Source organism: Ursus americanus, chromosome 27, assembly GCF_024610735.1.
Source record: "Ursus americanus isolate L20-20 chromosome 27, mUrsAme1.1.p, whole genome shotgun sequence".
NCBI classification, from domain to species: Eukaryota; Metazoa; Chordata; class Mammalia; order Carnivora; family Ursidae; genus Ursus; species Ursus americanus.
The window spans coordinates 12,003,208-12,030,708 of record NC_142153.1 but is presented as its reverse complement, the minus strand read 5'-3'; the positions used below and the strand labels follow the sequence as shown (position 1 = coordinate 12,030,708).

Below are 27,501 nucleotides of genomic sequence, written 5' to 3'. Positions count from 1 at the left end.
AGGTAATATGCTGGGATTTGAAACAATTAGATCAGATTGTTCCTTCTTCCCCCCTTTCACAGTTTAGCTGAGTCAGTTATTTAGAATAATGTTCTCCTGACACATTGCTGTTTTGCTAGTAAATCTAATTAATTTAAATGCACCAGGGAAACCATTTACAAGAACTCTGAAGCCTTTCTTTTTTTTTTTTTTAAGTAAATATTTTCCTAACTATTGGTTTTACAGTTTGGATTTTCTATAGTGGTTTCTCTTCAAGCTGGCTGTACTTATACTTAACACATTAGTCAAGAATGTATACCCTGGATGCACAACATAGGTGAATCCTAATAGATATTAGAATCCTGTCTCTATCTTTGTTCTCTCAAGGAAACAAACTAACTCAATTTACTGAAATGCCAGCAACTAAAATGTAAAAAGTCTGTATCCTGACCCAGGCTCTGACACCTGATTTCCAGGTCCCCATCTATTCTCATTTTCCAGGGTTAGCAACTCAAGCATAATCTCACTGGTTTACCTTGCAAGCAGTAGTTCGTAAATATAATCAAAGTGATTGTTGTATGAACCCTATATAATTTTTTCAACTGTGACTAATTGATAATTATATTTTTTTCTTGCTTTCCAAAAGTAGTTCCGTTCCTTTTTTTTTTTTTTCTGTTAGACACATACACACATAGTCCTTGTGTCTTGGTACCAGTGTCCTGAAAGAATATGTCCCAATTTTTGTAAAAGCATGATCAGTCATTTGATCAGAAGCATAAAATTGTCAGAGCTGTCATATCAACTAGAAAACTATTAGGGTTGCTGCTGAAATTCACCACTTTAGCAATTATGTCTTTTCCTAAACTAAGCAAAATAAATTCCATTGAGCAGGAAGCTAAACATGTTTTCAGTGGGAGGGAAATCTTTAGAAAGGTTGAGAAGTTGATTGTAGATGGAGGCGTCCAAGAGACCAAGAAATAGAAATAGCAGATGTTTTATTATACTATATTTCTTAAGCACACGGACAGGTTGCTGTGATCGATATCTCCTTTATGTTACTTGATGTGGAATGTAGTTCAGAACACCAGCTGAGTCTTTTGATACGTTTAGAAGGGTTTCTAGTTTAAGAAATTCTAAGGGTTTTGAAACTTGTGACCATAGAGGGAAAATGTCCATATTGCAGAATTCAGGGAGGCTTTGAATTTGGTTTCATTTGCAGAAGGGTCAAGTGGAAGTGCTCGATTTAAGTTACTTTGAACAAACACTGCATCCTCCCCTCCCTCCAAAAGCCACCATCTTTCTCAATTGGGAGACAGTTTCGTGCCACAGTTTCTTGGACAAATTGTGTCTCTGGCTGTGCCCATTAATGCACTCTGCCATGTATCTTGTTTCTAATTGTTTAGTTCTACTCAGAAGAGCAATCGTTGGACTTCAGGCATGTTACATTAAATACCGTTAGAGGCTTCATTATTCAAGTTAAAACTAATCGGATTAGCTAGAGACAATTATTTAATAGATTTGGTTAAGATTCACATCACTCTCCAGACAAGTAGCTTTATTTCCCCTTACAGGGCAATTCCCTTTGAAAAGGGAGTATTTCCTAGTATATGCTAATTTGACAAACTAATTGTGGAGATGTCAGATGTTACTTATTTATCTTGTTAGATTTTATCACCCTCTGTTTCACAGAAGCTTGTCATTTAACCCTGCTAAAGATGGCATAGGGCAGGATGATGTATCCATTTGAAGTATTCTGAGTCTTCGTGTGCTGAGGAATATAGACCACACTCGTGTATGAAGTGCTTCTACATGCATTTAACCTGTTCTCTACCAGCTTCCAAGAGTCCTCTGAAACTCTAGGAATTCAATAAGATTCAGCGTTAACAGGCATTGAACAACAGCTAATGAGTACTTTCAATATATTATTTCATTTCAACAGAATTATCTTTTATTTTTTAAACCATTCAAACTTAAAGAAATTGAGGGTCAGAGGGTAGGCTAGCTTGTTCACAGTCATCCAGCAGAATACAGAATCAGGTCTTCCTCCAGATCCAGTGCTCTTTCTATCCCGTCCAGAGCCACGAGAGAACACACTGACTCATTCCCTAGAAGAAATCAGACAAAGGCTTGCAATGAGTTTCCTACAGGAATATCATCTCTCTCTCTCCCTTTTTTTTCTTTAAGTTACATTTATCACTCTTGAAAGTCTCTGTGAATGTGGGGGAAAGCTCATCTAAATATTTTTCATGTATATGATTACTTTCAACTTGGAGATATAGAGGAAATATTAATAATCGGTGATGCTGATGGTAGTATGTGACATGTTCGAATGTTTGGGTTCAAATGGCATTTTTGTGACCTTTTCATTTCTTTTCTGCACTTTGCATAGTGAATTTCCTCAACTCTAAAAAGCATCTGTTAAATGAGTTTGGTATGTTAGGTTGAACCATATGAAGTTACCAATATTCAACCATTTTTGACCCATAAAAAGGCAATTTCATATGTTCCAAATTAATAGGTATTTTTATATGTATGAAAATCCACCGAAAACTGCACCATGTTGTACAACTTGATGTGATTTTCAGGACTCACTAGAAGGCATAAATTTATCAATGGAATTTGTAACATTTTAGTTTTTCATTGAGTCTTACTATAGCACAAACAAGGCCAAAACCATGTAATGAAAGTAAAAGATGGTTGGTTCTGCGGTTTCACACCTTGAGGAATGATACTGATCTGAGTTTTAAGTGATGCACTCCATGCTAATAAAAGACTAAAAAGTGGAGTAAGAAGGAACTCCACAGAAAGATAAAAAGTATAATTGCCTCATGGTAGGTAAATTCCATTTTATGAGCAGTTTGCAGAATTTCATTACCCTTATGAAAGTCCTCCTATGGATGTACCTGGAAGAGTGGGGATGAGGGGACAGAGCCCTCTTTGAGAGACTCTCAGCTTGTTTTTAAAACTGACCAGACTCTGGCATGCTTATGCTTAGAAACGAATGGACAAGTCAAAACATGAGTTTCGGAACCATGTAGTAGCATGTGTCTTTGGAGATGCGACCTCAACACTGATGGGGCTTCGGAATTTTGTAATGCCCCTGAGAGCGAGCAACTATACAAGGCCAGAGTTGAAGGACATTGTGTTCATTGGGTCTCTGGATTACCTGAAGAGAGAATGGCTATTTCTCCGGAATTTTCCCCAGATATACATTCTACCCGTAAGTGTCACATTATAGATAGTGAATATTTATAATGATAGAAACACTAATGGTACTAGAATTAATAATAATAAAACAGTAACTTGTAGTTATGTAGTGCTTACTGGTATCAAAAATTGTTCTAAGCATTTAACATATATTAACTCATTTAACCCTCAAAATAATTCTATGGGGTAGATTTTAAAGGTGTTGAACTTTGGGCGTGCAGAGAGAGTAGGTAACCTGTCCAAGTTTACACAGCAGGTACGTAGCAGAACAAGGATTTAAATCTAGACATTGTGGCTTCTGAGTTTATGCCCAAGAGCCACTACATTTTATGTTTTATGTTTACAATCATATTTTATGGTCTTTAATATAAATAAGATTTTCTCCTTATTTCTGAATCTGATTCTGACTTAATGTTCACAGCTAAACTGGTACTAGCTAGCCTTTGTGCTCTGACTTTCTCATCTTTTCTGAAGACACATCTTTTATGGAACACATAATGCCACATGGTCCTTGATAGATGTATGAGAAGGATGAATTATGTTTACATTTCTAAGGAATGGATCCATTATGCATATGGGGCATTTTAGTTGTAATTGTATTTTCTCTGAACCTTTATATACCTATATGCCATTGTATGCCACTATTACCCTGGATTTAAAAAAAGTATGTACAGTGTGAAATGCACCCAAAGCATGTAATTTTTTCATGAAATAATGCTGGCAATGTGTAATATTGTTCAAATTTCAAAAATGGTTCTCACAAGGAGCAAATTTCATTTGCTTTTTTAAAAAGCTACCATAAAGTTCTCTGCACTGTATCCTTCTCTAGGCCATAGAAAGGAAAACAGGGAAAGGACCAGAAATATCTAGGTCCAGCTAGTGTTAGAATGACTGGTTTTCAAATCTAAGCTACCTGAAGGCAGGACAAGATCTATCCCTATTTCTCCATCAAATTGGGAACGAAGCAACCACCACTATGCTAGTTAAGCCAGAGGTGTAGGAAAGGTCAGCAGCATACAAAATTGTGGGGATGAAAAATTTGCCTTTAGACCCATAACTTACCCTTTCTCTGAATGTTTCTTTCTACCCCTACTGTTATCCCTACTTTACTTCTACCACTTGAATCATCTGAATGGATGTAAACTCCTCCCTCTGCACCCTCCTTTGGCTCATCCAGACTTGGTCTCAGGAAAGGGTCTGTGAAATTTAGTCACACTAAGATATTAATGATCAATGAGTCTACATGTGTTCAGATATCAGGAAACTAAGTCTTAAAACCAAGTCAGTGAAGGCTGGAGAGGCTTTGCCTCAAAAATTGCATCACCCACAAAGAGCTATCACCACGAACCATGCCATAAAATTCCTCCATCTGAGAAGTCCCTCCTCTACTGGGTTTTTTCTCATTAGGGATCTGCACTCTTTCCTGAAGACCTCCGTGCAGCCAACCTAGAGGAATGTTGCATGTGTGCTGTTTTATCCTCCTCATCCAAGGCATCAAGCAACCCAGCTTTGGTAGACACAGAGACCATCATGGCCACACTCAACATTGGATCACTGAGGATTAGCTGCTCTGCCCAGACACCTGAAGAATCACGTAAGAACAACTTCCTGATAGAAGGAGGCTAGAGAGAATGGAATAAGGAAAGAGAATTAACTCCTCTCTGAAGTGCTTTGATCATGGGGAGGAGGAGAGGTTGGATCAGATATCCTCAAAGACCCCTCCCAACTATGAGAGTCCTATAAAAGAAGTATCAGAGAATTAAGTCCTTGGTAATCCTAAGTCAAATGAAAAACTATTTCTATCTTCTAAATGGAATGCATGTAACACTGTTTTCCCATTTTAAGAAAAATCACTGTATTTTTAGTGCTGTTTTTTTATTAACTAAATATTAGTTAAGATAGAAATTGGCATATTATTATAATTAATAATATTTAGTAGTAGTAGTATCAATTCTCATTGGATCTTAGAGATGTTCAACTACTGTTCCTAGTTTTATGTTTGAGAGAATGAAGTATAATTCTCTTTTACTCTTTTAAGATGCTTTCAATTTATGAACTTTAGAAGACTATCTCTATGGTCTCTTCCAACTTCCATAGACTAAAAATGTCATATTAAAGCTTCAGATTGGAAAGAGATGGTGAGAAGCAGGATCTATTCAGGATGGAGATCAGGTCTTTTCCTCCTCTGTATTCCTCTTAGTGCCTAGTACAATTATGGTCACTTAAATGCTTACCACATACCTAATGAACTGAAGCAAATGAGCCAGTAAGCCACACATTTCACTGTACCCAAGTGTTTGAGGTAAATTCCCACTAAAAATTGTGGTTTCCCTTCTCCCCCCAAATAGGAAAAGACGTATACATTAATCTATTTCTAAAATTGACTACTAGACATTCAACCTAATGTGAAAGTACTATTAGTGGAGAATTTTCTGTATCTAAAACAGATTTTCAACTCAAAAAATAAAAGTAAATCATCATTGGGGTCCCCTCAATCCAGCCATTTGCCTTGGGGGTGTCAATCCTCAGGATCAGGAACTCAGTCCTCTGGCCGTGCAGCTGCTGAGCACAGCTGTTCCACTGTGCATGGAACTTGGAGTGGTCAGACATCACAGGAATTGCAAGGCCTTCATGATTATGGTTGTGAATAAAAATGTGCGTGAATCAAATTAGGAAACCAAAAGAACTCTAACTCCCAGGCCACTGTTGCTAGGTAAGAAAATAGAAGGATCTTGGGCCAAAAGAATGAGTGAGTAATCTAGCCTAATCTTTGGTAGGTGAACTGAACCAGCTTCTCGAGACACCCTTCCTAAGCAACAAAAGCCCTTTTGCCACCCAGAGTTTCAGGGTGTTTTGCAAAGCAGACTAATAACAAAGCACTTTATGAATAGCAAATTGTCATGAAAATCCAGACTAAGGAGGTATGAGCCATATCACTGCTGAGCAAATCTAAAAATGATGTGTTCTGCACATAAATCCTTAGCTTACCAGTTAGCACTCAGATCTACACAAGATATGTGTGTGAGTAGGTGTGTGTGTAAGTCCACCATGCTTACATCTTTCTATGATTGGACAGAGAAGAAGTATTCACTTTAAAGTCAATACCATCAATATACAAATGAAAATGCTCACATAACATAACCCTGGGGTAAACTGACATTGGCCATCTAGTTAATCATTTGGGTGACTTGTCCTTCCTATTGTTAGTTTTACTTAAGTTTCACATCTCATATAGGCTAGAAAGATAGAAACCTGTGAATTTAATTCTGGTTTCCTTTATATCTAGTAATTTTAATCCTTTCATTTATTAATTCAACAAAACAATGTTGTACTTGTATCATGTGCCATGTATTCTTATTATAGGTTGAGAGGTTTCCCTGAAAGGAGAAAGATGAACTGGTAGAAGAAGGTAAAGGGAGGGGGGGGGAGAAAGAATTGGAAAGGAGGCAGAAGAAAATGAAGGAATATCAAAGTATTTCAATCATTATGAAGTATGAGTAGGTGCTTTCCCCAAAGATAAAAGTGAAAGTTTAGAGAAAAATGTATTGTGTAGGCCTTGCACCATTTCTTTTATGGATATCATCACACCCATTTGTGTAACCAGGAAACGCAGATCTAGTCAGGCTCTACTGCACCACCTGACAAAAGGCATAGAGTCTGCTTCTCTGGCTCCATAGCATCAGTGAAGTCACATTATGAACTCATGAAGAGCAAAGGATCATTACTCAAAAATTTCATCAATTACTCTGGCATTGTAGGAATCTACCTGGAGTTTATATATAGAAATTCCCAATCCTCAGACAGCCTGTTTGGTTCTCTTAACCATTCTTCCCATTTCATGTTAATACTCCTCTTGTACCATCCTTAAGAAGTGGCAGTGGCAATACATGCTTCCTAAGAACTGACAGTATAAAGGATTGTGCAATTCTGCTAAGAGGCAGAGAACATCTTGCATGCTGAGCGCCAGCCTAAGACTAGCCAATGGGCAGTTCGCTTTCCTTTCCTCTAGGACAGTGGTTATCAACCAGGGACAATTTTGCCCTCAGAGGTCATCTGACAATGTCTGGAGACAGTTTTGGTTATCACAACTTGAGGGGATGCTATTGGCAGCTAATCAGTAGAGGTCAGAGATGTTGGTAGACATCCTACAGTGCACAGGACAGCCCCACATAGTTTCAAACAAACAAACAAACAAACTTTTGGGCCCCAAATGTTAATAGTACCAAGATCGGAAACCTTGCCCTTGCATATCTGGTAAGACCTTTGTGGGATCAGTGGGCTTTCCGACATCTTCAGTCACGATAAACTTACATATGAAGGCCAACTTGGACCACCAAGGCTATTCCATACAGTGATTCACCAAGAGATGTTGTGGTTTGGGGACAGCAGAGTGAGGACTCTCTGAAAGATCTGTAAGAATGCCAGCCCTCCTGGACATTTCCATGGGAAACTTTAGGTTTTCCAGTGACGCTCTAATTGCTGCCTTGTCACGTCACAGGAAGAACAGGTTGGCAAACCTAGGTACTGAACTAAATAATCTGTGGCATAATCTAAACATATAACGGTAATTAAGTCTGACAACTTAATATGCTACTGAAATTTAAATGTACAGTAGTAATCTACAATTAAGCAATCTTTTGTAATAACACCCTGCCAGACTGGAAGATTTCAGGTATAATACTATGTACTATTAGGTAGCAAAAATATTGACATTAGTAAAATATACCCAGGCTGTGATCTGTCACATATTCAAATTAACCATTGCTCTACAAGACAAGATAGAATTAAGGCAGAAATTCAGTTGCTATCCTTCAGCTGCTGTCCAAAGCCGTTATTTCAAGTGTTATATATGTGTCTGCCCCCAATAAGAACATTTGAGATCAAAGTAATATGACTATATATACTGAATTCACAGATTTGATATGACTCTAGTAAAATTCTGATCTGTCTGTAGTTTCTACTGCTCACAGCAGCCAGAAGGATCTTTGATAAATATTTAGTAGATAATGTCAGTTCCCTACTTCAAACCTTATAACGTGACCCATGACAATTATAGGAAAATCACATTGGGGTCTTGCAGGGCAGTAGGGAGTTTGAATTTTCTCCTACTTCATCCTGTTTATACTGGTTCTTTCCTTCCTTGGATCCCTTATCCCATTCCCTCTGCCTGGGTAGCTCTTCAGCCCCCAGGACTCCATTCCAACAACAGAGAGGATTCTCTTCAGACCCTATCTAAAGTCACCTTCCCTCATCAGTCATTGGCCCCTAAAAGTTAGGTTTTTCCACAGTACTTATCACTGTCTGAAAATATTTCATATTTGCATCACATAGACTGCCACTGGGACAGGGACTCTTCACAGTCCTAGCATGGAAAAGACTTTCTTTAAATATTGGCAGAAGGAAGAAAGAAGGAAACATGCATAGAGCAGAGAAAGCATCTTACACAGTTCTGAGAATAAAGTAAATCTTAGTTCCCCCAATCTTCCTGCATTATGGAAATCCCAGAGACTTTTTTTAGGAAAAACAGTTGGACGGTATTCAGATCTTATTACAAATAAGATTTACCGATGAGTTAGGATATCTGATCTCTAGCCGTGATATAGCCTTCCTCTTAAATAGCTGTCTGAACAAGGTTAGCCCTCTGGTCTTCCACCTCCCAACCTGAAGTTGGAAGGTTTACTAAATTCCTAAGGCCCTTGCCAGTTCTAACTATAAACCAAATATGTTGGGACCTTCCTGTGGAGCATGAGGTTTTACCCCGAATCCACCTTGTAGCATGACTCCGAATTTAAGCAGCTCTCAGAAATATATTCAGCTCTACTCTGCATTAACAAGAAGTGCCTCTTTTACTGAACATCTTGGGGAGAGGGAGAAGCTGGTAAATATTGTAATATATAGCATTCCCTCTGAAAAAAAAATCTCCTTCTGGGTCATTTCTTTTCCCCTGTCCCCTTCTCAGCAGCCCTCCTGTTGCCTGTCAGCCTATCTTACCACCACTGTCATCTCTATTCACTCGCAATCTCACTCCGTCCCCTCCCATGTGCCTGGCTCAGTAAACAGCAAAGTGTCTTCCAGGACAGCAGGGAATTTTAATTATAAGTAGAATTTTTGCCTTTCACAGTAGTGTGTCCATGTTACACAGCATTCTCAGAAATGTTCAAGAAAGGTAACAAACAGGTTTAAGGCATCACTTCTGAAGAGATCATTATGTGTATGTTTCTTTTTTAAGTGGACCCCAGCTCCCCATTTCTCTCTTCCCTTTTCATTCTTTACATTTTTTTAGTTTAGCCTAGAGACCAAAACTCTGGTGTTTTGCCTGGTTTTGAACCTGTCCATGGTTCCCTGCATGGTAGCACTGTGTTTCAGGCTGGTGCTAGACATTGCTATCTTGTGGAGTCGAGGCTCACAGAGGAAAGTGAAGGGCTTTACCTCCTCATGCAGGAGGGCATGCTGTCTGTAAACTGAAAGCAAAGCTCAGAGGCTCCAAGTGACACCCTGCCCATCTTTAAGGAACTCCTAAAGCATTCAGGATTAGAGGCAGGCCAACCGGGGGTGGGAGGCAGCCAATTCTGTAGAAGAAGAAAGAAGACATGAGCAGTGCTTCATGTGCACCTGAATACCCAGAGAACATTTCCAAGAGGCCAAGAGCACTAGGAGTCAGAAACCAGTTGTAGTGCCTCCAGAAGCACTGGTGGAGCAGCCCCTCCCCCCCATTTATTCATGGTTTCCTGAAAATTCTGCAAACAAATGGATGTGGATTCAGGCACTGCTTGCCTGTGACATCACCCAGCACTGCCACTCCACAGAGAATAATCATATTTTACTAATGTGGTCAATAAGCAACCACTGGCTGAGTTTTGCCTTTTTTATAGTTCACTTGAAGTGCCATTTAAAACACACACACACACACACACACACACACATACACACAAACACACACATACACACAAACCACTTCTCAAACAGAGATGCTGAGGAGGCCCCAATTTTTCCCCTAAATATAGAAAAAAACAAGGATTTGGACATGAGAGTAACTTTGTTAAGATGAAGCACCAAGGGCTATATGCACCCCAATGTTCATAGCAGCACTATCCACGATAGCTAAATTGTGGAAGGAGCCAAGATGCCCTTCAACAGACGAATGGAAGATGTGGTCCATATATTCAATGGAATATTTCTCAGCCATCAGGAAGAACGACTACCCAACATTTGCAGCAACGTGGACGGGACTGGAGGAGATTATGCTAAGTGAAATAAGTCAAGCAGAGAAAGACAATTATCATATGGTTTCACTCATTTATGGAACATAAGAAATAGCAGGGAGATTGGTAGGAGAAGGAAGGGAAGAATGAAGGGGGGGTAAACAGAGGGGCAATGAACCACGAGAGACTATGGACTCTGGGAAACAAACTGAGGGCTTCAGAGGGGAGGGGTATGGGGGACTGGGACAGACCGGTGATGGGTATTAAGGAGGGCACGTATTGCATGGTGCACTGGGTGTTATATGCAAGTAATGAATCATGGAACTTTACATCAAAAACTAGGGATGTACTGTATGGTGACTAACATAATAAAAAATTATTATTAATAAAAAAATTTTTTTAAAAGATGAAGCACCAATTTACATGGTGTGCTTCTCCACCCTTGCCAAGTTTTGTAAGCCGTCTTTCTTCTTTGTTGTTGTCTGTGTCCACAGAAATTACTTCAGAGTACTTCAGATTTTCTGAGAAAACAAAATACCGAAGAATCCCCATCCTCACCGAACTGAGTGAGTTGTGTTTCAAGGACAAAATGCAAAGGAAAAATCTTTGTCATCCATAATTGATGTCCTAAGATTCCTTTTAAAATCCACAGTCAAAGGACTGAGGAATCAGAATGGGGCCCAGAAAAACGTTAAGTGTTTGACCGGACATTACATTGGGTTTTTATCTCACTGTTGACATCATCAAGCAGAGCCTGGTATATCTGGGTGTCAGGGTGCAGGAATAACATCTGCCTCTTCCTCTTGTTCAGTTATCAGGAAAGGGAGACCAAGAACTGGCTCAGTCTTGTTTGGAGGAAATCTGTGGGAGGGGCCATGAGTTTGAGGACTGCTAGGAAGGATCTCACTATACTCATTTAGCTACCTATCATGGGACTTTAAATCAGGCAGCTTCCTTTCCTGTAGTGCTACCAGGGCTGGGATTAGGGTGACACAAATGAGGCACTCGGGATTCATATGTTAAGGAGGCATTCACTCCTGGGGTCCTTAAATTTTGTGTCTGAGGTGTCTCCCTTGTGTCATCTTAATCCTGGCCCTGAGTGGTGCTCTTCTAAAATGGAAACACATCAGAACAAGCTGTTATCTCTCACTAACGCCTTAACGGAAAATGCACACATATGAGACTTTCCTAGATGTGAGGAGCTCTGAAGAAAGAAGGGTGCCGAAGGCATGGAGGGTGCCTGTGTGCATTTGGGGATATGTTTGGGAGGCAACAGGGGACACACTGGGATTTAATAATGACAATAATTGATGAGAAAAGGGGAAGATACAAAAGAGGGGAATGGAGGGGATTAGAACCTGAAGCTGTCAGCCACAGTTTTTATTTGCATTTTATTTTTATTTTTATTTTTCTGTCCTTTTGAACCATGTTTAACCCAAGGTGTATATACACTGAGGACGTTGATTAGAAGACTGTGATGTAAGTTGGAGTGGTCAGGAGGGGACCAGCCAGCTTCTCACTGGCCCCAAAGTACATCTGGTCACCCTCCAGGGACTCAGAGCTTGGTTCAACTAAAGACTTGCTGGCACCAGGCAGCCCTTGTCAAATTAGTCTAACAAATCATCTGTCAGTTCACTCAATTTTTTGTTCTTTGGCTGGCTGGAAAGGGTCACGATGACATGAGAACTGCAAATCTGACTGCCAGCACTTTGGTACAGAATGTAACGTGGCATGCAGGAAAATGTCTAGGAAAGTGGAAGCCAATAGTTTAAGATGACACAGCAAGATTTGGACAAGGGCTCCTGGGGTATGTGAGCATGTTGTGGGTTGGCAATGCAAGGAGAAAAAAATACATGTGCATAAAAAATGTGGGTTGATATTATCATACATTTCTCACCTTTTATAAAAACATAGAGTAATTTAAAGAATTAAAGAATAATCCAATCTTAGTTAAGAATGTATTCTGCATCGTATGCCCAGTAGATTTGGTTTGATCTGTAATATGACTGTCAAGAACTGTGAAGGATGAAAGTAAGACCTTATGCTACTTGCAAACCAACAAGGTAACCTGCCACAGTTTCATGGACACTGGCAGAAGACATAAGACCACTGGGTCAGAGATAAAGAACAGTTTATTACTCAAAGCAATGGCCATAGCCAGAGTATCATCAATTTTGTGTTGCTTGCCCAAGACCTTCTTCCCACAGGGTGATGTGAGAAGGGCCAAATGATACCTGTACCCACCATGGATTACTTTATAGGAGAAGAACCGTGGGCTTCAGGAACCAGAATCTTTTATAATGGGCAGTAAGCATGTTTCCCTTTGCTCTGGTGGGAGATATTATCTCTATATTCCAATGCTATTTTCTACTTAAACATTTTTGAAACAATAGTCTTAGAACAAAGGCAGTCAGCGCTTCTGTTTGTACTCCCAACAGTGACCAGTTGCATTCCCATCAGAGGCTTCCTGCAGGGATCTTAGTTGCAGCCTGGGGCAAGTAGAGACATGCAAATGGTTACTTTGGCTACTGCTACATGAGCCCCAGTTAGGAGGATTCTCTAAGCCCAGCTACTCAGAGTTCATTTATCAGCAGCATCTGGAAGCTTCCTGGACTCCTAGAATTCCATTGTCACCCCTAGACCCAGTGAATCAGAATCTGTGTTATAACAAAATCCCCAGGAGATTCATATGCACATTAAATTTTGAGAGGTACTGCTTTAACTTATTCTGGACCTAGATAACTCTAAAAGCCCAAGTAAATACCAGGGTATCTATGGCATAGTGTTATGAAAAATGTCTGTAACTGGAGTGATCAGATGTTCCCATTTATACCTGTTTTCCCAGTGCAGTTATTGAGAATATCCCCTTTTACTTCCAAAAGTGTCCTGGTTTGAAAGATAAATTATATAAAGGTAACGTTAGAGACAGTTGTTTGGAGGAGCTGGGCTGGGGGTGCAAGAATATATCCTTGATGATGAAGGTACCCAAAAAGGATACACATGTGTTTAGGGGGGGAAGATACTTGGGGGGAAAAAAGGATAGATGATAGATAGATAGATAGATAGATAGATAGATAGATAGATAGATAATTGATAGATAGATAGATAATAGATAGATAGATAGATGATTGACAGATAGATAGATAGATAGATAGATAGATAGATAGATAGATAGATAGATAGGCTGAAGTAAGGGGAGATCCCACATTGACCCCAGGGTAGACATCTAATTCTTCGTTCAGTGATCACCCCTTGGCCTTCTTTGCATGGCAGTCTTATATTCTTAAGTTTGTCTGCCTCTCTTTCCTTTTTTCTTCTTTTGCCTTGCAGAAAACCCTTCTAATATTCACTATATTGAACAGCTGAGTGGCCTGGATGAAACCGTCTCAGGAACAAGCCTGCATCTCAGCACGTCCTTTTCCACAGGCACTGTCTTTTCTGGCAACTTCTTGGATTCCCTCCTGGCTACAGTAAGTGCAGCTAAGTGCAGCTTGCAGAGGGGAAAAAGGATGGTTCAAGCTGTGGGAAATGATGAGAATGCCTCACAATTCAGAGTTCTCTTTGATTTTCTAAAAAAGCTTGTTCACATACATTATTTCATCTTTTTTCACAACTACTTGGAAAGGGAAGCCAGATTTTCACACTTTCAAGATTAAAAACGTGTCTGGCCCTTAGAACCAGAACACTTGGTACCAGGAGGAGTGAGCACATAAAAAGCAAGGTGCCTACATTTTAGCTTCAAGTGCATGTTGGCAGACCACACTCTGGTTTCAGAGCTTAGAAGACACTGCTTTCTCCTCTAAATATCCAAAACGTCTTATGCAGAAATCAGCCATAAGGGGACACAGGGACCAAGGAAATCTTTGGCCTTTGGTAGTATGAGCTTTGTTCAGAGCTAAGTCAACCCTCCCTCTAGGCTGCCCCGCTCCTGGGGTGTGTTTTTGAGTACATGGTTGCTCTTCAGCTCTCAGCTCCTCTTTAGCCTCTGAGCAGGTCCCTTGCCTAGACTATGGTATTTCCGTAAGAAGAGCTAATTCACTGCATAAATACCTACTCTGCGCAGGGCACACTGTTCTATGTGCTGGGAGTACAGCGGTGATGAAACAGACCAACGTCTGTGCCCATGTGGAGCTCAGGCTCGTGGAGGAGATTAACAGAAACATGATAAATAAGGAACATATGTGCCATGTTAGATATATAGAAGGCTAAGGGACCGTGAGATGAGAAATACAGGGGTTAGGAAAGGAGCTGAAAGTTTCAATAGCATGGCCAGGGGAGGAAGGCAGCACCGGCATGGTGGCATGGGGGTTCAGCTCCGGAGGAGAAGAGTACACGCTGTTCTGATCTTTGGGGGGAAGAAACACTCCGCGCAGAGGGAAGAAGGGAAAAGGCAGTGAGGTGCAAGCACTCTTGGTATGTTCAAGAAATTGGACCAAAACACAAAATCTGTATGTAGCCATTCATAAATGGCCACATGAACTCCTCCAAAGGAAATCCTTGTTACCTATGTCCTCCCAGACTCCTTCGCCCCAGATTTTCCAAGGGAAGGGCTGAAGCCTGGCTGAATCTCAGTATACAGACGCACAGGGCTCTGAACACAGTTTGATAAACTTGCAGCCCTCTGTAATTCCATGTGGAAGGGGCATCATTCCTGAACTGTGGGGTGCCTCAAAGGCACAGTTTGCACCTTTAGGGGAGTGTGGATGGGCCACACATGCAGTCCTCATGGCATCAGTGCCGCTGGTCCTGAGGAGATTATGTTGCCTGGGGAGTGTGAGTGGGGGTGGGGTCTCATAAATCCCATCGAGCTCTCAGAGGGATAAAAGTATGTCAGTGAGAATTCAACATTAAACAAGGTGGTAGACAATGAATTTCCTAAAGGGTTCAGCAGCAGTCAGCCTTGACTGAGCCAGGAGTCAAGTCAGGTGACTTTTCTGGGAAGGTGGCTCTATCAGGGAAAGGGTTTTATCACTGTCATTGATATGTCAGGTACTTTGCCAGTAATTAATGACTGGAGTATCAGGCAGGAGGTGACTTTCCATGAACTGGACCTGTCTACAGGATACATTTTAAATGGGGTTAAGGTCCCAGTTTTCCTCAGAGACCCCTAGATGACAGGCAGCTTTGTGCCTTTAATTAAACTGGTGCCTTAATTAAACTCCACTGGCCCCCAGAGGTAGGAACAAAGTCGCAGACTCTGTTTAGAACTAGTGGGAAGTGCTGGATGGGCAGAGAGGGCTGGGAGAGTAGACCTAAGAAAAAATGCACGCATAGCGTCAGCCAGCATAGGAAACACGAACGTGGTCATGAGAGCCGGGAGCTGGCCCTCTCCCCACTCCGCACAGATCCTGTGACCGCACTAAGGAGGAGCCCCTGCCTCCCAGGCTGCCTTCAGATATCATATCAGTGGGCTTCTCAGCAGGAGAGGACACCCTAGTCCTCCGGGAAAAGGAAATAAGCTATGTGAAAACTCAGGAGTCTTTCCTGAGCCCCACAGTGAGATCTGTGAGAGAGAGAAAATCCACACACTGTACCTGATCCAGGGGAGGGTCACATAAGGTCACAGGCATAGCCGTGGAGCTTCAGGGCAAGCCTTTCTGTCAAGGGGGCTGGCTTGGGTCTTGACCCTCTGCATATCTGCCTAGTGGCCTTCTGCCTCAGCTCTTGAATCCTTAATGATTCATGGCACAATGCAACGAACACGCTCTAATACTATGGAGAGCTCCACTCCCAAATCTCTGGCCACGATGGGCTGAACCAGACCTTTGAAAACGATCAGGTCATACTGCCCACTCTTGATTCCCTTACCCCTAGGTCTGGTGGTACTGGGTCCACTTGGCTGGCTTTCTTTCTTTCTTTCTTTCTTTCTTTCTTTCTTTTTTTCTTTCTTTCTCTCTTTCTCTCTTTCTTTTTTTTTAACTTAACTTCTTTAACATTGAGAAGTTTTTTTTTTGTTTTGTTTTAAGATTTTATTTATTTATTGGACAGAGATATAGTGAGAGAGGAAACACCAGCAGGGGGAGTGGGAGAGGGAGAAGCAGGCTTGCCACTGAACAGGGAGCCCAATGTGGGGCTCGATCCCAGGACCTTGGGATGATGACCTGAGCCAAAGGCAGACGCTTAACGACTGAGCCACCCAGGCACCCCCCACTTGGCTTTCTAAGCAGGGGGTGACTTCCCATTGTCCAGCCACACAGAAAGAAAGAGCCCATGGGCCAGGTCTGGGCCTCCAATTCTATCATTTCGAGTCTTCTGGGTACCACTTGCTCTTGGCTGGCCTCCTGACCTTACTGGTCTCATGGAAATGAGAGCAGTGGCCTCAGAGAAGAGACCATTTATCCTTTGGCACTGAAAACGTCTGGGAGCCACCACTACGGTTGCCACAGAATACATTCGTCAGCACTCCAGTTTATTCTCCATACATTTTGGAGCATCTTCTTGCTGAGAAGTGGGGGAGAAAGGCAAAGATCTTGATCTCCCCTTAAAGTTAGGACGGCAGTTGTGGGCTCCATGGTTATCACTTCCTTTAACACAATCCCATGGCAGGTGCCACTACTGATCACAGTTCTCTGCCCGCAGATCACACCTCTGGGTATTTCCCAACACAGACCTGGAGATAACTTCTTCCAATAGATTTTCTTGTTGGGATAATATTAGTAATCAGAGCAATTAGTGTGATAGGAAGAGTAATAACATCTCTGAAGCACTTACTTTGGGCCAAGGTCTTTGCTACAATACCTTGTTTAATTCTTTTCAACCCAGTTAGGAGAATACAATTATGAGCCTCATTTTACAGATCAAGAATCCAAGGCTTTAGCAGGATAAATAGAGTGCCAGAGTCACAGCACTTACAGATGACAGGCTGGTTTTTTTTTTTTTACCCCACTTTCTATGATTCCAGAGGCAGAGCTCGCTGTCATAGCCCTCTGTCCTTCCAGAAATCTTTCTGTGATTATAAGTATCCTTCCAGTACATTGATTTTCAAGTTTTGCTTAAAGGACTCTCCCCGCCCCAGCAGACAAGCAGGGAGGAGCCCAGGGTGCACCCACCTCATCGTGCCCCCTGCCTGCCCCCGTCCCCCCAGTCGGAACAACTGCTTTAAGCTGTGCTGTGTGTGAGGCTTCTGCCTAGGATTTGATATGAAGGAGGATTTCTGTTATTAAAAAGATTTGGAAGACCACTCCCTAGAAGTTAGACTATATGACCAACAGAGAGGGAGGCATAAAATGAAAGGACCAGAATTCTCTTCTCTCTTCTGAGACGGATTTCCAGTTTCCAGTCAGGAGTCCTGTATGAGAGACAGGAGTCCACCATCCCACCCCATTTTGCATGTGCCTTTTGTCCCATAATTCCCCTTCCCGAAGAACACATTCCAGGAGGTTCTTCCAACCTGCTTCCCTGCTCAGTGTACCAAGAGATATGTTTTCCATTGCTCCCAAGTCTGCTTCCCTGATGCCCATACTACAAAGAAGTGCAAGGGGGAATATAGATGCATTCAGAACAGACCCCCTAAGAAAAAGGTGACTAACACCTCAGCCAAGTCAGAAACAAGATGAGATCACCAGTCTTGACTCTGACTTCTCCCGTTTTCTCTCCATTCCCCCTTACTGAACACAAAGGAATGAAATGTGCAAGTCCCAAGGATAAAACGAAGCCTGAATAATGTGTTGTGAAGTCGTCACTGCTTTTACTGAAGTTTTGTTTTGGATTTCATGTAGTTTTTCATTCTATCCCCTGATAGACCTGTGATGGTTTTTTTTACAACATAAAATAATACTATTTCTCTCCAAATCTGCTATAGTCGACACTAGAGCCTCAAATAGCCTCTGGTAGACTACTGTAAACTCCTGCCCCAAATGGGAAAACATATCATTAGAAAATAGAATTCAGATTCACTTTTAATCCTTTATCAGCTTAATGTTATAAAAAATATATGGAGAGACACTCAGGTCCGTAAGCAGGATTCCTATACAGTTTTATAACAATAGAACTTCAGAACAGGACATAAATGTAGGGAACGGTTTCCTTACAAGTGAGGAAATTGAGGCTCACAGAAGTTACATGACTCCCTTAAGGTTACTCAGATGGTTAGTTGCAGTTTTCCTACCATGTATTCTCATTCTCTGAAGTACTTCTCAGAGAATGTTTGGTTTTAAGGCCCTTTGAGATTAGATTTTCAGAATAAAAAGCAACTAGTATCCAGGATGTTAGTATCTAGGTTATTAAGTAATAGTGTAAGTTGTGAGAGAGACCTCTAGCTTCATTGTAGCTAAAAGTTAAAACACTCTGGGCTGCAACATTTTCTAACCCTGGAAGTCCAAATTCTGGTAAATCTGATTATATCAGAAACACTATCCAAGTTTAAAGGTCTTAAAATATTTGAAGCACATTTAGACTTTTGTATTTTCTTGAGAAAGAAAAAGGAAAAGAGAGGATGGAGGAAGGGAGGGAAGGCGAGAAGGGAGGGAGGATAGAATAGAGGAAAAAAGAAAGAGACCAGTATGATAGAACCCTGAATAATAAGAATACTAGATGAGCTCATGGAGTAAGGGTGACATGTAAATCCCTTTATTTTCCCCAATATAGAATTGCAATCCTTTTGATGTCAGAACTGAAGAAATGATATATTCAAAAGCTAAGCTTCTCAGTTAAATATGTAAAGTACATGTTTCCCTAAAGCCCTTGACACCAGGATAACCCTAGAATTTACACCTTTTCTTTAATCAGTGGAGAATTATTCAAATAGCATTATGTTTGATCATTCTACAGTATGGTCACTTGTTCTTAAACGGATTGTGGCTCAATCTGGATTTATATTCCCCGTTCACGCCTGGATTTCAGGGAGCTGATTCCATAAGCACCCTTCTGGGTGGTAGCAGAATGGAACAAAGAAGAAATAAGAAGGAGACCGTCAGTCAGGGGATCCCTTCAGTCAGGACATTAGGGAGGAAAAGGCATTTGAAGTCATCTTTTAACCTAAAAACTATTTTAAAACTTATTTTCCTGTTATTCTCTCTTAATTCATATAGCTTATATTATTTCCTAGACTCTCTTGTCCCAATGGCTTCTACATTTTATGAGCAATATATGTTTATTCGTTAAAAATTGACTGCCAGTTGTAGTCAATATTCTTGCAGCTGTTGATCACCTGCCTTGTTGAATGCGCCCCTGAGCACATGAGTTTTAAACAGACAAAGTCTGTCCTCTGAAAGACCATAGCATTTAAGAAAGCGTTGACCTGGAGGGTGATCTGAGCACCAACCACATGGAAGAATCATCAGAGGTGGTCTTAAAATTTCTGATTCCCACTCCTTTCCATATATTCTGATCCAGCAGATCTTATATCTCAGAAATCTACACTCGCGTGGAATATCCTTCCAGGAGATCCCGATACATGAGAACAGAATTTAGTAATGTGTGTGGTATATCTCATTTCATCCCACAAACAAGGCTCCAAGATGGTTTTATCACGTCAACTTTAAAGGTTATAAAACTGTTTCTGAGAAAGCACACGAATTGCCTAAGTACTCAGCAAGGACACGCCAGTCCAAGATTCAAAGTCAGGTGTGTTTCAGACAAACTACCAACTATAAAATACAGAAGGATGAAATGGAGCAAACGCCAGTGGCTGTGGGATCACAAAGAAAGGAAAACTTCTTTCTGATGAGACCAGCATAGAGTTTAGCAGCCATAGATCTGATGAGCAATCAGTCAGATATTCCAAAGCAAAGGCATGAAGGAGTAAATATATTGCTTGGGCAACAGATGGACTGTTGTGCACTGAAGGGCACCATTCATGGAGCAGGTGAGCTTGGTTTCACAGCAGGAGTATGACATGGAAGGTTTGAGGAGATAGACGGCATGATCTGATTTGTGTCCTGGAGAATCTCTCCGGAAACATTTTGAACAAGGAATGCAAGTAAGAAGAAAAACAAGATAGGAAGACTAGTAAACAGGCCCCTATCATAATTCAGTCTGCAGAAGACAAGTCCCTGAATTTAGAGAAAGTGAACGGCAAAATTTCTGACTGTAACAGTTGAGGTCATTCTTATTATTTTTAATAAAAACAAAAGCATTGACTTTTGTATAGGTGATATATGAACATAAAAATTCTCATGTCTACTGGAGCAAAAGCCTAGTTCAGATAAAACAGAAGCTTGAACATTTAAAACACTATGTATTCAATACATTTGGGGAAATCTAATGGTAACACAGTGCTATTAAATGTATGCCAATGCCTAGTTTACACTAAATATGGTAGGAATCCTTTGGGAAGGTAGTTTCAGAACATAGCTAGGGTTATTCAGACTCAAAGTAGTTTCAAAATAAGTTGTCTCACTTGTCCTCCTTTGGTTTCATTTTGATGCCAAAGATTCCAAAATTCCATTAATTTATTCAACACCTATAATTTGTATAGGACACAAGAGCTGTGGGAGACCTAAATATTAATAAGACCCAAGTCAATACCTGTCCTCAAGTAGGTCACAATCAAAAGGAATATAAGTAGATTCACATCCAGAAGATTCAGTTAGATGACAATAATAATGTCAGTAGTGCCCTAAGGAAAAATCTAAAGAAGTCACATTAAATACATAGTTTTAAATATATGTTGATGATTACTAAGGTATGTGTGGCCCAACATACTCCTCTGGTTATTTTTGGAAGAGGGGCATCCTGGGTATTAGCATCATTACCCATTATCTTCTTCTGCCACAGTGTAAGCGCAGAGGGAGCAGGAACTGGGTCAGTGTTATTTTCTCTGTACTTTGCCTAACCCAGTGCCCTACCTGAACTGAGAGCTTTTAGTTGATTTTAACAATGATAATGAGAGACCCTGTTTTGCCTCGCTGGATCCGTTTCAAATTGCAATGCCCCCTAAGTCTCCAGCGATGCCCCCTCAATCTCCACGGTGTCTGTGCTGGCTCTTCTGACTTTGCGTGTGGCTTATCCTTGTTTTCCAGGCCTTCTACAATTATCACGTCCTGGAATTACTTCAGATGCTGGTGACAGGGGGGATAAGTTCTCAGCTGGAACAACATTTGGATAAGAATACCTGTGCGCTGACCCACAGCTGCACTTCAGTTATGTCTGGAAGAACGCGGTGTAAGCTGGGTCTTCTGTCCTTAAATGAAACCATTTTGTCAGACATTCAAGTGAGTCAGCTCCTATCATAATAAAGGTTCCCACTTCCTTACCACGCTGGGTTTCTGAAAATGATGCGGGCTGTTTGGGTTCCTAGATGGCCTATTGCGTAGAAATAAGAGCAAAAGCTAATACAACCTTGTATTCTTAGAGTATTTTAGAATTTAAAGTGCATTTTCATGTATCCTATTTATTTTTTTACAACAATTCCAGGAGGTAGGTAAGGCAGGTATTACTATCCTCATCTTCCAGATAAAAAAACGCAAGTGTGCAGGAAGCATCTGAGAATAATTATTATAATAACTAATATTTACTGAGCATGTTCCATGTGCCTGTCTGCTTCGTGTTGTTGTTTACTTAATCTGTCCAAGGATTTGTATGATAGGCATTGTTATTAGTTGCACTGAACAGATCAAGAAGCCGAGACGCAGAGAAATCAGGACTTGCCTGAGGCCACATTGTGTCCCACTGGAAGAGCAGGGGACCCTCCAAGGCCATCTGACCCTGGCTCTGCTCACTCTTCCTATACCTGAGCTGATAAAGAAATCTGATCATGTCAGCCTAAATCAGATAGAAGGGTTCTGTGTTTGGGTTTAAGACTAGCCAGTGGAAAATGCTTGAATTTTCTAAGCCCACTGAGCCAGTGAGCAACCACTTTATGGCAAGGGGAAACGGTCATTATGGCATAACCATTGCGGCATCTGGGTGTTTTGGGGATCACAGAGTCGTCCAGCCTGGGAATGAGTCATGTACTTATCAGTGCCTTTTGGTTTAGCTTTTGTTGACATGACATTTAGCTCTCTACTGGTGGTCCAGAGCAGGGCATTTTAAGGAAATATTTTTTGTTTGTTCAGGGGACATCAGCAGAGCCCCCTGTACATGGAGCAGGCTCTTCCAGGTCTCTGCACCTGACACGTCTTGATAGATACTGCCAAAAAGGGAAAACCCCATGCTCTGTACATCTGAATTCCAGGTGCAAACAACATGGCAAAGTTCCTTTAGCGCACTCTGGTCCTTTGCATTTCTGTGGTCCTGGGCTCCTCACCCGAGATTGAGTTGTGAGTGACTATAAGTCCAGGACAACTGCCACTGGCAACTTCTTGTCAGTATCAGAGACGACAGTGGACTGGTCAACATTGCTCTCCTTCCTCTCTCCATTTGTATGTTGTCCTCACTTTGTTCTCTACCCTAGGGAATCACATAACAAAACAAATTGTTCTCACGTGACTTCATTGAATCCATTTGCTGATGCTTTGACCCTGTTGTCTACCCATCGTGCCCTTGTTGGCTATAGCCTGAGAGCAGTGCCAAGAGGAATGCTTGGGACTGTAAACTGTGGTAGAGTAGGATAAGATCATCACTCTTTGGAAGTCACTGAACATCCCAACCCATTAGACAGCTTGAAAACTGAATTTCCCAATCTTTTACTCATTGTTATTTCTTTAATGGTTACCAAAGTAGCAGTAGTAATAAAAACTAGCATAACCACACACTACGCCACACCCATAAGACACTCTTGAAAGACCACAATGATAAAAATAGTTACTGGGATTAGATGCTCAAAACTTATCATAAGCCTAATTTCCTACTTGACACTGCCACCATAAAAGATATTAGGAAATGACTTTTGGGTCTTCCAAAATTTGACTACAAGGAAAGACAATAATTTTCCAGCAATTGCTTGTTATTTCTTAATTAAAGTACCAACAGATACATGTTTTTCTCTTTTCTCCCCAGCCAAGAAACACATTTGGCCAAGTGTTCTGTGGCTCGTTAGATAATTTTGGAATCCTGTGCCTTGGTTTATACCGCATGATAGATGAGGAGGAGAACAAGCCGGAACAAAAAAGGGAAGTATGCTTGCTTGAAGAGTGCTACCCATCTATCCAAGCATAAGAGCCAAAGCTACTGTATTCAATGTGAAAGGGAAGTCCAGAGCTCAGGGTCCATAATTACAAAGAAGGGTCCAGGGGAAGTAGACAGTGATGTAGGAAGAAGGAATCTGGGTGTAAATAACATGAATGAACTGATGATCCAATTAATAGTGACCATGTAAAGAGAATGGTGTCTGTGCTCCCAGTGAAACCTGAGATGTAGATCTAGATTTCAAACCAGGGCTCTTTTGTAACTTACTCCTCATCCATGTCTATGTGACGACTTCTTCTTCTTCTTCTTCTTCTTCTTCTTCTTCTTCTTCTTCTTCTTCTTCTTCTTCTTCTTCTTCTTCTTCTTCTTCTTTTTCTTCTTCTTCTTCTTCTTCTTCTTCTTCTTCTTCTTCTGGTTTATTTATTTATTTATTTATTTTTTATTTTTTATTTTTTTATTATGTTCAGTTAGCTGACATATAGTACATCATTAGTTTTTGATGTAGTGTTCAATGATTCATTAGTTACATATCACACCCAGAGCTCATCCCAACACATGCCTTCCTTAATACCCATCACCAGGTCACCCCATTTCCCCACCCCCTTCCCTTCTATAACCCTCACTTTGGTTCCCAGAGTCCAGAGTCTCTCATGGTTTGTCTCCCTTTCTGATTTCTTCCCATTCAGTTTTCCCTCCCTTCCCCTGTGGTCCTCCACTCTATTCCTTATGTTTCACATATGCATGAAACCACATGATAATTGTCTTTCTCTGATTGACTTATTTCACTTAGCATAATCCCCTCCAGTTCCATCCATGTCAATGCAAATGGTGGGTATTTATCCTTTCTGATGGCTGAGTAATATTCCATTGTATATATGGACCACATCTTCTTTATCCATTCATCTGTTGAAGGACATCTCAGATCCTTCCACATTTTGGCTATTGTGGACATTGCCACTATGAGCATTGGAGTGCATGTGCCCCTTCTTTTTACTAAATCTGTATCTTTGGGGTAAATACCTAGTAGTGCAATTGATGGGTCATAGGGTAGCTCTATCTTTAACATCTTGAGGAACTTCCATACTGTTTTCCAGAGTGGCTGTATCAGCTTGTCTATGTGACTTCTTAAAGATGAAAGCCACTGTCCACATTGGAAAGATTCATTTGTTTTCTGCTGTACTTATTGGGTAAATGTTTATTGACTGCCTCATTTCTAGCCCACTGTGTTTTACACCTATAAATTAAGAGAGCGATATGCTCAGATTTCAGTTGAAAGAGCAATCTGACCACAGTGTAGGACAACATTAAGGAAATGCATGTGGAGGGCAGGAGGGGGAAAAGAGAGTATGGAATCTACAGACAACACAGTAATATAGATCCGAACTAAGATCCTCACAGTGGGATTGAACAGGATTCTATAGAAGAAGGAGAAATTAAAAACAGTAGAGTGGAAGAAGATTGAAAGAAACTTGTTCTCCTTTCTAAGGGGAAAGAAACCAAGATACTCAAAGTGAGGTATTCTTGAATGGAAAGAAGACTTTTCTACTTATCAGAGAAAGGAAGGAAAAGAATGGGTGCCAAGGCAAACATAGCCATAGGTGAGGACTGTGTTCAAAGGAATTTGTATGTAACAACAGGATTTCTTCATGAAGCACAGATATAGCCATTGCTGAGAGAAAAGATGAAGGAAGCATTACAGGGAGTTGAGAAAGAGATCCAAGTGTAGGTTAGCTCCTGAGAAGAATGGAAGAAAGGGATTATTGTGGAAGAAAGGGTTTGTAGAAGCATACCAGACTCGGAAGGACAAAGGGTTGAAAATCCTGATGAAGTTAAAGAGTGGATATACTCAGAGTACAGGAATGAAAGGGGAAAGAATGATGGGAAGTTGCAGCCAGAGAGCGATTTATTGAAGCATAAGATCTTAGTGGCGGTGTATGTCAAGAAATGATAACATCCAGTATGTGGCCAAGAAAGTGGTTTGAAGGTAAGATCATTGGATAGTGGAAATGTGCCTGGCTGTGAGAATTGTAAGCCACATAAGCACTGTAGGCACATGAGATGATAGTGGTGCTAGAGTTTGAAAGAAAAAGTGTCCCAAGTGCCAGAGGCCTAAATAAACATGGAGGTCTGTAGATGACACCGATGAATCGAGAGGGAGGGTGATACAGCTGTAGAGCATTAATCACAAAGACACTGAGGCAGCAGTGATGTTCTGGAAGCAGCACCGGGAAGCATGAATGATGCTGGCTTCTCTCTCTCTCTGCCTGAACTCCATGCCCTTGCTCCAATGCCTCCAGAAAACCCATGGAGCTTGGTAATTGGAAGAATGTGCAGCCCATACTTGAGAGGACCTCCAGGAAGGAAATGATATTTCTGTTTCACAGGGAGTATATGACTACAGTAGGTCTTGCTTGAACTATTATAGACATTACAGGGGACTCAGTGGGGAAAATAAAAGGGGGAAGATTATTCAGTGAAATGAGGTTAGAGGTGCCCTGAGATGGTAGTTCAGGAAAGAAGAGGTGACCACTTGGGGCAGCAATGAAGAAATGCCGGATGAAAGGCATGAAAGGTTCTTCTGCCTCAATGTTCTGACATGAACGCTGGTGTGTTAATTAACTCACATTTATTGAGGATTTGCTATGTGCCTAATACTATGCTAAGGCATCCTGCTTCCCTATGAAGTCTTTTTATGCAGGTCAGGCTCTGGGTGTTCTTTAAGACTCATTGACATTCACTATTTGCTTGCTAGTCAAAATTTCAAATAAAACTTCAGGTTAACATTCTTCTCCCCCACTGGCCACACTACATTGTATGTGAAAGTTGGTGGCATAAGTATTAGGGTAAGCCTAAGCTAGAATGGAAATGGCTGGAATGTATGTAATCTTCTGATTTTGATAAAGCTTGGTCAAATGCTCAATATTGGGCCAACTGAATTCATTAGTGTAGTGGATATTAAAAGCAGGGAAACCTGGAGTCCAAAAGACCATTAGAGATCAGTCAGTCCACATCTCCATCCTTTTTTTCTTTTTTTTTTTTTAAGATTTTATTTATTTATTTAACAGAGAGAGGCTTGATCCCAGGACTCTGGGATCACGCCCTGAGCCGAAGGCAGACGCTTAATGACTGAGCCACCCAGGCGCCCCCACATCTCCATCCTATCCCTCTCCCATTAAAATGATGAACAGAGCAAGGCTCAAGGAAGGGAGATGCCATGCTGAACTCAGGTCAGAGATGCTTGCGTTCAGAGGCAGGAGTGAATGTTAGTCTCCTAATTCCTAGTCTAGGACTTCTTTTGCCCTGTGCCAGAGGTATTTACTCTTAGTCAGAAACCAATGAAGCAAAGCAGAACAAAAAACATTTCCTCCTCTGGCCCAGCAGAAAGACTTCCTTGCTTGGGCCATTGCCTATAGCCACAACCGTCTGGCTGCAGAGGCTCGGGAGTCATCTTTGGCTTTTCTTACAGGTTTGTGATCACCCGGCCAGCCAATAACTTTAAGCTCCTGACCTCGGATCTCGTGTTTTGTGCCATCCCTTCCAGCACTTCTTATTACAAATTGGATACTTCATCTCAGAGTCCATATGAAATGATAAATATAGTGCCAACCTCAGAGAAGCCTACAAACGTAAATCATTCTTCTACCGTTGACCCAGTCGACTGGACTACAACACAGCCTTTGACTACATCCGTTCATTATTTGGAGCCAAAAACTATTTCCGTTAGTGATTCTAAGCAAGCGGTATGGACTCAGAGCAGTAAACTATCACCCCAGAGACATTTAGGTGTAACTGAAACCATGAAAGAAAATGGGAAGGAAAAAATGAAGGAAATCACTGAGGACAATTCCCCTGCTTCAAAACCAAACTAAGGCCTGTTGATATTCTCCACAAGCCCCTAGCTTGCTTCTTGTAAAGCATCTCCAGAGATGGTGACTTTGAACAGGAATATAAAAACAGAAGCATGCCACTTTTGTGCCCATTGCTTACTGGTGGATCAGCAAGCCCATAGTGGGGAGAGACAAAAGTCTGATCTAATCCCACTGGATCTGGAGTGATCAATAAAGAAATGCATGATGAATGCTCTGTAAGAAAATTCATTGCTCCG

General features: G+C 41.2%; 1 protein-coding gene across 1 annotated transcript in view; it reads left to right on the top strand.

Annotated features, from left to right (window-relative positions):
- The window catches only part of KCNU1 (potassium calcium-activated channel subfamily U member 1), a 141,596-nt gene extending 114,331 nt beyond the window's left edge, over positions 1–27,265 (top strand). The window contains exons 23-29 of the mRNA XM_087856319.1: positions 2,975–3,199; positions 4,594–4,780; positions 10,883–10,954; positions 13,719–13,858; positions 21,350–21,541; positions 23,268–23,401; positions 26,863–27,265. Coding sequence (XP_087712445.1) covers positions 2,975–3,199; positions 4,594–4,780; positions 10,883–10,954; positions 13,719–13,858; positions 21,350–21,541; positions 23,268–23,401; positions 26,863–27,265 — 1,353 coding nt within the window. The remainder of the gene's footprint in view (positions 1–2,974; positions 3,200–4,593; positions 4,781–10,882; positions 10,955–13,718; positions 13,859–21,349; positions 21,542–23,267; positions 23,402–26,862) is intronic.
- The last annotated feature ends 236 nt before the right edge of the window (positions 27,266–27,501 follow it).